Source organism: Cimex lectularius, unplaced genomic scaffold (genome assembly GCF_000648675.2).
Source record: "Cimex lectularius strain Harlan isolate CLEC.00 unplaced genomic scaffold, Clec_2.1 scaffold266, whole genome shotgun sequence".
Lineage (NCBI taxonomy): Eukaryota > Metazoa > Arthropoda > Insecta > Hemiptera > Cimicidae > Cimex > Cimex lectularius.
In genome coordinates, this window is record NW_019392824.1 from 227,922 (window position 1) to 238,666 (window position 10,745).

A 10,745-nucleotide genomic window follows, 5' to 3' on the forward strand; every position below is an offset into this window, starting at 1 on the left:
AACAGTTTCCATGGCTTTTTCAGTTTGATTGATAAACAAGTTGTAAGATTCTTCGGTACAGGTTGTGCTTAACATACAATTGTATTCTTTGAGTTTGGATAATAAAAATTTTCACACTATTTCTCTCGATATTATGGATTTCAGCTGCTAACAACCAGAGGATTATTTAAAAAAAGTACAACACAAGGACTAATGAGGATAGTTTTAATTTTGGAGATATTCTTGACCAAGTTGGACCAGTTTGTTCTAGAGCAAGGGTTAAAAAATCATCATCTAGTGAGTTATAACCAGTTCCAAAATAATGACAAAATTAAAGCACCACTGATGGACAAAATAAATGTTAATATAATCTCTTAAATGTTAAGGTATTTAGGTTTATTTTGCCTACCAAAATAGGTTTTGTTGTAAAAATAAGATATTTAAAAAGAAATGATTACCTAATTAGAAAAACAATTATTCAGTAAAGAACATTTTTGTGCCCTTTAATACTGAGTATTTCGACCCCTGGCACTCCTTGGAAAACATTTCTGATCATGAGTAATTCTTTCTCATTCATCAAGAACAGCCGTTTCTAACTCTTCTAGGTTGTTAGGACCTTGGTTTTGCCATCATACATGCCACATAAGTTGTCCCAAAATGTGTTCCATTGAGTTCAAATCTGAACTTCAAGCTGGCCACACCAAGCACTCAGTTCCAAACTCATTCAGGTAGTCAACCACAGTCCATGCTCTATGTGGCCTGGCATTATTCTGCACATTATTCTAATGTGGGCGGCGGGCAAATGGCACTACATATTCTTCAATTATTTCATGTGAGTATCTTCGTAAAGTTAGAGATCTTTCTTGCACAACAACCAATTCGGTGTGGGTATCCAAGGAAATGCCACCCAGAACATCAATGACCCACCATCTGAGGAGCCATATGCACGGGGTGTACCTTTCTCCTAAGCAACTCCTCGCACAAAAACATTCAGACCAAACCACTCATGCCTGCAGCAGCTCCATTAAGTGGTAGATACTGGATACATTTGAAAATAAAAAATTAGCTTGATACGTTCTGGACAGAGAAAATAAACATTTATTAAGAACTTGGGCTTCTTGTGAAAATGCTAAAATACTCTCTCTATAAAAAATATCAATAATAATAAGTTAATACCAACCCTATCTAGTATCCAAATAGCTTAAAATCCAAGTTTTGGTCATAGGATGGTATTTATAGTAATAATGTAAGGACTAGAATTCACATAAGCCTTGGGCAATATGTCACTGTCTTTCAAGCAGAGACTGTAGCTACTGAACATTGTGCCATGTAGATTACAAGGCTAAGTATTGTTAAGAGAAGAATAGCCATCTAGTCAGACAGCCAGGAGGCACTGAGGGCTTGGGATTGTATTGGGCCCTGTCAGACATTGGGTAAAAAATCTGGGCTGTCTGGGCACCATGGCACACAGGGCAGATGGCACAAAGAAGCCAATAAATTGAGCAAGTAGAGTTTGGCACTTATTGGCCATGAACCCTCTTGTGCCATCACTCTCTCTCTCTCTCTCTCTCTCTCTCTCTCTCTCTCTCTCTCTCTCTCTCTCTCTCTCTCTCCGAAACATCGCAGGAGAACCGAGTTTTTACATTGCAAACCCTATCGTCCAACAAACATATTTCAGCCGTAGCCCTCTGAGGAACTGAACCATAAAAAAGGGATGATCCTTGTCTGATTAAGAATAGCCTTGCAAGGTCGACACACAGACACTTTTAGACTAAAGCCCATGTGTGTTGTTTGGGACAGTTGTTGTCTGGGCCCCAGCACTTTAAAAGGAAGTGTCAGCATCAGCAGAGAAGCTCTGGCGTATCAATAGCACAGCCAAAGTTGCTCTTGGAGGATACTAGGAGACCATACTAGATTGACCCATAGAGACTTACTTTTTAGGAGAAAGTTCGTGTTTGTGTCTCACTTAATTGAAAAGTGCCTTTCCTCTATATCTGTTGCATGTTCTGATTTTTGGAGAAAACAAAGGTTGTTTTCTACTTATAGATTTTTTGTTAGTTAATGTTATTATTGTTTATATAAAAAGTTTGGTGATGGATGTATTTGAGTTAACTGTTTGTGTAGTACAAGGAAGTTGTTGTTGACACATGAATATTTTATTTTAAGCCAAAAACTCTGTATGTGACTGGCATGAATAGATTTGGTGCTTGATATTTCCCTCTTAGTTGAATGGTGTTAGTCCTTGACTTCATATAGGGAGCGAGTAGGAATCTCTAGTCCCCTGTTCTGATTTTTGGAGGAAACAAAGGTTGCCTCTTACTTATAGGTTTTTTTGTTTTTTTTTTAATGATATTATTGTTTATATAAAAAGTTTGATTATGTATCCTGTGTTAACAGTTTCGTTAGAATGTATTTGTAAGCGTAAATGTGGGCAGTACAAGAAAGTCGATGTTAACATAGTCGCTTTTTGAGTGATAAAGCCCGCTTATGTGTCCGGTATGTAGAAAAAGCTTACTCAATGTGCCTCACTTAATTGAAGGGTGCCATATAGTGAGCGTGTAGGAATGCCCCCCAATACGAAAACTGTGAGCATGGCAGCGAGCATTTGGGTCCCTTGTTCTGTTTTTCAGAGTAAAAAGGCCTGTTTTATTGTATATAGAACTTGATATTAATGTATATTGAGATCGTATGTTTTTATTAGAGAGAGTGTGGTGGTGGATATTGAGTACTCCACCACCCTATTTGAATACATGGTATTATATAGGAAAGAATGTTTGGGCCTAAATTCAAAAACCGTGTGCGTTGGAGGTCGGATAAGACAGAGATCTGTCCCCGGACTGCCAAAACCCTGAGGTCAATGATCCTCACGGCTTGCCAACAATTAATTTATCCACAATCGTAACTTTCGGGAAATCGCGTTTGAAGGTTTAAAAGTTTTAATGAACGATCACAATAACATTAGCGATGAAAATTTTTTAAATGTCTAATTTCCATACAAACACATTTAAATTCGGCATTGTTCCATAGTTTTTTGTGATAGACGGAGACTTAATGGATTATCGTCGTTTTACTTTTCCTCTCGGACTTGAGTGTGATATCTGTATAATTCAATTTAAGTTCCCGTGTCTACTTTCAGGAGTAAAAAGCCCAAAGTGGTCTGTTTATTAATTCCTGACACCGACTTGCGCCTAAGGTAAATGACTGGGTAATATTGACTGCGATGTGTTTTTTTATTATTTCTTTTCTAATCCATCCTAGGTTTTCTAACACAATTCACCCGAATCATTACGATAGGGTTCCCTTCCGGCACGAACAAAGCTAATAAACTAATATTCAGTTATTCACATTCCTTAGCAACGCTACCACAACAAAATGAGGCGTGGGTTTGATTACCGACGTTGGCTTACATCCAGGAGTTGATTTTTTGTGATATTAGCTAGTATATGTCATCCTTGTGGGCATATTTTTTAGTTGAAACAATAAACAAATATGAAATGTAAGTACTCATTAAAATAACTTAATAATGTAATAGAATTTATATTTTAAAGCTTTAAAAATAAGCCGGTCAGCCCACTTCTAATTTTGCTAGTTTTCAATACTATGTGGAACTTAGTTGCAAAATAATATTTTAATATTTTACAGACACGTTTATTGCAATGACAAAAACGTGTATTGTTTTCACACTCATCCCCAGAACAAAAAAAAAAAAATCCACCAAACTCACTTCTATTTTATTCTCAAAAGTAAATAATTAAACAACCTGTTTATTAACGATTTAATTACATTGATGTTGAGTCTTAACACGTGCATAAAATTATGCATGCGCCACTTAATAAGACATACACAACATAAAAAATGTAGTTCTTTTTTTGCCTTTTTATTTATTTATTTTTGTTTTTAAAGACCTATTTGGCTGCATTCCATAATATGTATTTCAAATGTACAAAAAGGTATACTTTTTAAAAGTTTTGTCATCTAAATTTATATACTAAAGATGGTGATAGATGTTTAAACTTTTTCATAATGTATTTATATGCTTGAATGTGTGTAGACAAGAGTGCCAATAGTAGAATATCAAGGAGCTATTGACCCTCAATCAGTCTAGGTATTGTAAGTATAGTTGTCTTTGTGTGATAAAGGGTGATGGAGGAATATCTAGTACTCCATCCTCTACGTGAGTGAAAGGTAAATAAGAGACAATGTATTTAAGAATGAGTGTGCTTATGTTAAAACTACATGCATTGAGGGTTGAAATGACCTTGGTTCAAGTTGTTTGGTAGTGCACTTACGTACATTCATACACCCACTCCAGATGTTGGCAGTCGGTCATATTCAACCAGCTAGGTCAGTTTAGCCCCCAATGTAATCAGTTCCTAAATCCAAACCCACACTCCCATTTTTTTAATACTTCTTTCCTATTTACCTACGATTAACTAATTTAGGGTAAAGGAGTAATTGATATTCATCCATCATCCTCGACTTCATATAACTAATCTATTGAGGATCGATGGGTTCTCAATATTCCACAATCAGCCCTCTCAAACTACACATTCACGCAAATAAATACATTCACTCTCAACACACACTAGTGTACATAAAACAACACATATATCAAAACAACCCTGTTACCTCCAATTGGAACAGGACATCGAAATACTTTGCTCAAGCACAACTGTCATATCAGGTGGCATTCTCACTCACTCTCTATATGTAGCCGAGGAATGGCACATGCCAATCAAGTCTTCACAAACTATCTTGAAGTAAATGATAATGTGGAATGCAGTTCAATAGGCCTTTCTTTTATTTGTCTTAAAAAAATTGTAATATTAAAGGCTGCTATCGATTATATTGAATAAAATACATTTATAGCAATTTTAAAATACATAAAGTATATGGTTTATAATCTAAGATAAGTCAGTAAAGTAGTTCATACTGACTAATCTTAGATTATGAACCATATACTTTATGTATCATAAAATTGTTATAAATATATTTCATTCAATATAATTGATATCAGCTTTTAATATTATACTTTTTATTGAAAATGCAGGGATAAAGCCAGTTTGGAAGAAAAGAAAAACTATAGCTTATAGATCATGTTCAACTGTCACCTCATAAATTCAATAAGTTTTAAACCATAACTTTCGATACTGTAGGTAGATATTCATATTTCTTAACCTTGTGAAATAACTATATTTTTAAAGTCCGGATGAAAGGGTTATATTCTATGAAAGCTTGGTGAAGTGAGTGTTTTTCTTTTCTTTCAAATTGGCCTTATTCCTACATTTAAAAATAATCGGTTATGGTTTAATTTGGTGAACCGAGGGGTCTTGAGTACAGAAATAAGACTGTGCATGTGTAAGTGCTGAGTCAGTGATTTTGTTTCAGCCCGATTATATAATGGGGTTAGTAAAATGACTAGGACAGAACTAGAGGGTGCTTACTGTGAAATAGTGAATGAAAATCTTATTCTTAAACGGACGGTGCAAAACCAGTCTAAAGAGATAAAAAGGTAAGCCATGATTTATTATAATTAAACATATGATGTAGGTAAAATTGTTATTTAAAAAAATGCACTACTGATTGTTTATACCTCCATTTTATTTGAATAGTGATGTCAATTTTTACATCAAAAGAAACTGGGAGAGTAGATTGTTTTCTTTCCAACAAACTGAAACTTCATGTTATGTATGCACCATATAAGTTTCATTTAAAATCTTTTAACGGAATATTTTAAAGTTTTCATATTAATAACGTCTACACTGAACATTTTATGACCACTATTTACAAAAGTATAATCCTTCAATTCTACCATCTGAGCTTTCTTCCATTTACTTTCATCGACAGCCAATATATCGAACCATAAGTTGTATTTCATTCCCTTGCAAGAACTTTGCTAGACACTGGTTCCAAATACTCCGCAATAGATCATTTGATCTTCAGTTTGCTGAAGCAGTCTCCAAGGGTCATTGCCACTTCTGTTTTATGTAGCTTAAGCATTTTGAACTGTGAAAGAAACTGTTATATTGGGACTAAGAATAAGTCCGTCGTAAGACAGGATAAAGAGGGAACCATTTCAGAAAATAGCTGCTGCATTTTGTTTTCTCTAAGAAACTTATTGAATTAACACAACTGAAGGGTGTTGCTGTGAAGTATCTAATGCATGTAGATACATTGTCGAAACAATTTCTGTTTTAACTGTATATTATATGTAATATGTGACACACACACACACAGATATGTGGCCTGACCTTACCTAACGCAACCCCTTTACATTCCCCAGTAATGTAAAATCGATGACACAAAAACGGTCACTAAAAAAAGTTGTATACCCAGCATTGGAAAAACTTTGGAGTAGTTCAGAGCTTTTAATACTTAAGAGTTGTCACTGACAAGGAATTAAGGTTGGCATTCAAGCTAAGATTTCATCATTCATTGTTTCGACCCCTGTATTTACTTAATTTTGAGCAGCTGTCCAGGAATGTTGATAATTATAAAAGATATTGAATATGAATGATTAGGCCCAAGATCAGGAGCTAAGAGGTTTGTATTGTGAAAAAAAAAATAGAATTGGTTAATTGTAGCTGCTTGAGCTACCTTAAGAGGATGGAGAAACAAAGGAACGTGCTAAAAAATGTTTACTGACCATCCAAAGGGTAATCTGGAGAAGAACTTTGGATACTTGGAGTTAAGAGATTTAGAGGGCATTAGAGATTGTTTGGTGTGGACAGTCTTTCAACAACCTTTTTCAGTGGTTGGCTAATGAGGAAAAATCACCAAACCCAATTATTCCTACATACTACTCCAACCAGGAATAAAATATGGCAAGAGAAGAAAAGCTTGTAAGCTTTTTGTAATATATGTCATCTTTTCCACTGATGCCCTGTTATATGAAAGGCATAAATGAAATTGTCCCTTGACAATTGTATTACATTCTTTTAAGTTCTTTCTTCAGAAATATTCTTCGTGGGACCATGGTGGCCAAGCGGTTAAGGTGTCCAACTATTAGCCACTCAAGCAGTTCTGGGTTTGAATGCTGGTACAGCCTAGCTTTTTAATTGAGAATAATATGAGAAAAAATATTGTAAAGTGGTTTAATGACACTTGACGTGTAGTTGGATGTTAAGCATACTCGTAAAACAGGAAGCAATATTTTTCACTGATTATTGTTATAAAATTTACTCACAGGTGAATGTTGTTCTATTCTATAGATTCTTGCATCATATATTTTTGTATCATATCATGAGTGAATTTTTCATTATTGATTTTTTTAATTAGTAAACACTTAATAATTGTTATATTTGTGTATACTCAACAACACACCTATTTCAGGTTAGAAATTCTGTTCGGAAATGCAAATACAAATCATAAGGATCGATACAGTGCAACACCGACATTAGAGGACATAAGGTTTAAAGATATTCAGGCGAGAAATAAATATCTTATGGATAAGGTGAATTCATAAGCTAAAATTAAGATAACTTGTAACTAAAGTAATTTTAATTGAAAAGAAAATTGTTAAAATTTATATTATTTACATAGTTCATCATATATTGTGGATAATATTTTCCAGGTAAGTGTTTTGACACATCAGTTACTTCAACAAAGCCGGTTTCATGCTCAAGCTCATAAATGTTTAAAAAAATCACCATCAAAAGCCTGTTATAAAAAGAATCCACCATCAGAAGGGTATGCTATTGTTGTTTTTATCAATCTAAGTATTCTTTAACAATCTATAAATTGTAAGATTTATTTCTGAGATCTGTTTGCCTCTAACCATCCGTCTTTTGGTCTGCAGTCGTGTTTCTGCCTTTTTAGCAGTTACCTTGTAAGCAAAAAAAACACAGACCAAAAGCTGGTATGGTAAAATATGGTAAACCGATCATTGATGGCAAAATGCCAAAAAACCATTTGACAGATTAAAAACAGGTGGACTAGGATGATTGTAAACAACTAAATTTCAACATCTGTAAATCATAAGGTTCCCTTCTATGGTCTGTGGGGTAACGGACTTGAATTGGGTTGTTACCGATCACTGTGATTAGATCAATCAATCCAATTAGGATAGGCAGCCAAAATAGTAATAACCAAATTACATCTATAAATACTAGTTATTCTTAATAGTCTGATAATTTTTATTTATTTATACTTAAGTTAATACAATTTGAACATTACTTTAGAAAATTTTTAAATTAATAATTAGAATAATAACTGTAATTAATATAATAACTATTATTTGTATTAATACAAAGTTTTTGAATTATCAGAATAGAGAATGAAAGAATTGACCATCAGGAATCAGAAAAAGAAGAAACCATACACAGTATTAGTGAAAATTCTGAAACTGAGGATGATGTGAGTGCTTACTTTTTATGTCTCATTAATAAACTAATTAAAGTGTAGAAATGATTTGATCAATATTTTGATAAAAATTGCAATACTATTATAAGTCGAACTTGCATCACTGAAAAATATATATTATCATTAATACCTGACAATTGATCAACTCACTACTGAATGTTTATACCAAATATCGCATAAATTGCAGTTCTTTTTAGGATATGTTTTTTTCCAGAGTACCAGCAGAGATGTTTCTTCCTACAGTAGTATAGCTTCAGACCGAAGTGGGTTGACAAATACTTTCGACCATCTCATGAACAACGTTGACAACTTGCGCTGGAAAATATTTCTGAGGCAAAACAACGAAGAGAAAGAAATGTTGGTTGCAACAGCTGAAGGAGAAATCAATGCTCTGAGAAAAACAATCCAAATGTTAAATGAGGATTATGGTAAAAAATAATAAACTCGTAATTAAGACTGAACTTTCACAGAAAAATCGTTTTTTACAACAAATAATGCTGTATTGGTGTGGGTGTGTTTTTTTTTCAGATGATATTTGTGCACAACTTAATGAAGCACATATAAAGTGTTCAGAGTTGCAGACAGAGTTGCTTGAGCTGAATTCATTGAAAAAATCATACAAAATGTTGGAAGAAAAATTAAAAGACATAAAGGTAGGATGTTCACATTATTTGAATTATTTAGCTTTATAAGTATGTAAGATATGTAATGAACATTGTTATTAAAACATATTAGGAAGAAAGAGAAATGTTGCGTGAAGTTAATAACAAACTTCTTGCTCTCAATGACAACGGAGAAGAAAACCTTTCACCAAATGTAAAAGTAATACTCTTTATTATTGTCCCCAATATTATTGGAAATATTGCTTAATAATTTTGTATTTCATTTCAGGGGAGCATTGAAGTTGATTACAGTGCCGTCATAGAATAATTGTGATACAGTCCAATTGTTTCTGGTTAAAACCATATATAAAGTGCTTAAACAAGACAATAGAAACAATAAAAATATATGTGTGGTGTTTAGTGATCTACCTCACACCAGACCGCACCTCACGATCTCCAAATAATAAAAATATACTCTTTTTGAAAAATAATTTGTATCTTCTAAATGTATAGTTAAAACCTTTAACAATTGTTATTTTAAGTGTTTAATATTATTAATTACTTTATTTTATTTGTTATCAAATTAAGTGTATGATATTTAGTTCATTAAGCTCTTAAAAATCGACAGTATTTTAGATGTAAATAGTGTTTTAACATGTAATCAAATATACTTTATGAGACTTTTATATCCTTCTGTGTTACCCTCAATCTTACCACATGCCAATGAGGGCTTTATAGACTAATCTGATATTATAAACCATATAGTTTATGGTTGTTAAAATTGTTATAAATATATTTCAGAATGGAAAGAATACATTTAAAAATAATAAAATGAGGTTAAATGGACTATTTAAGTATTAATAAAGAGTTTTTGTAAAACAATGTGAATAAATTGTTTGATATTATGTAACTTAATTTGTTGTTTGATATGTGTTCAAATGTATTTATGGTAAAGTAATAAAGTTATTGTTAAATTTATTTAATTATATAATTAAAAATGTACCTTTATTCTCTTTATATAAAATATTAATTAAGGGAAACTAATTCAAGATAGAAGACAAGCAAGAGACGTATGTTATTTTTTCATATTTTTTGTCTAATAATATCTAGTCTTTTTTACATTGATATGTTTTATTAATTTGATGAGATTTTGTTATTTTTCCATTTCCCTAATGTGATTTTCTCAATACTCCAGAAAGGAAGTTGGACATTTTCCAGGATTCCTCTATGATTATTTTGCAAAGCGTTACCATTCCAAGATAACTGTCTCATTCCAGGCTAATAATTTGCAGTCACATAAGATATGTTGTTATCTTTATATCTGCTGATTCATGGTAACATCAGGAGGATTCTGTCTTAGTTTTCCCACTTTGTTAGGTGGTGATTAAACAGGTAATTGCCAGTATAAAAACCTATTATTTTCCTTACTTCATGCCCGCTGAGAGTTTTATTTTCCTGGTTGAGATGTTCAGAGACTTTTTTGATTGTTTTGCACTTGGTAAATTCATCCAGTGCGTAGTCATTTCTTTTTCAAGCATGACTATTTGTAGCTTTAGTCCAAAGGGTCTGATTTTGTCAGGCTATTGCCTTCAATCCCCTCATTTCCTAACCTGATTTTGTTTTACCAGGAATTATAAATATGTTAGGCATTACCAGAGCATTGAGTTGAAGGTGGACTCCTTCAAGGTGGAAGCCTTCAGTCCTTTAAATCTCCTTTTAATTATTTCTTGGGCACAGAGTTCTATTTTGTGTATCTTGGCTTGGAAAAACTTACGTTCTGCTATATCAAAATTTGTACCTTTG

At 33.0% G+C, this 10,745-nt stretch overlaps 1 protein-coding gene across 4 annotated transcripts; it reads left to right on the forward strand.

The window, feature by feature from the left end:
• The first annotated feature begins 15 nt into the window (after positions 1-15).
• On the forward strand, positions 16-9,783 carry LOC106672726. 4 transcript variants are annotated; one of them, XM_014404373.2, is made up of 11 exons: positions 16-61; positions 145-276; positions 3,334-3,475; positions 5,368-5,491; positions 7,312-7,432; positions 7,553-7,668; positions 8,247-8,334; positions 8,555-8,768; positions 8,869-8,993; positions 9,076-9,162; positions 9,232-9,783. In XM_014404373.2, the coding sequence occupies exons 3-11, from the start codon at positions 3,469-3,471 to the stop codon at positions 9,268-9,270; spliced, it is 921 nt and encodes a 306-aa protein (XP_014259859.1). In that variant the 5' UTR covers positions 16-61; positions 145-276; positions 3,334-3,468; the 3' UTR covers positions 9,271-9,783. The 4 variants fall into 4 exon arrangements, with proteins under 4 accessions (XP_014259859.1, XP_014259858.1, XP_014259861.1 ...); XM_014404372.2 differs by having other exon boundaries at positions 51-276; XM_014404375.2 differs by having other exon boundaries at positions 51-276; positions 9,076-9,156.
• The last annotated feature ends 962 nt before the right edge of the window (positions 9,784-10,745 follow it).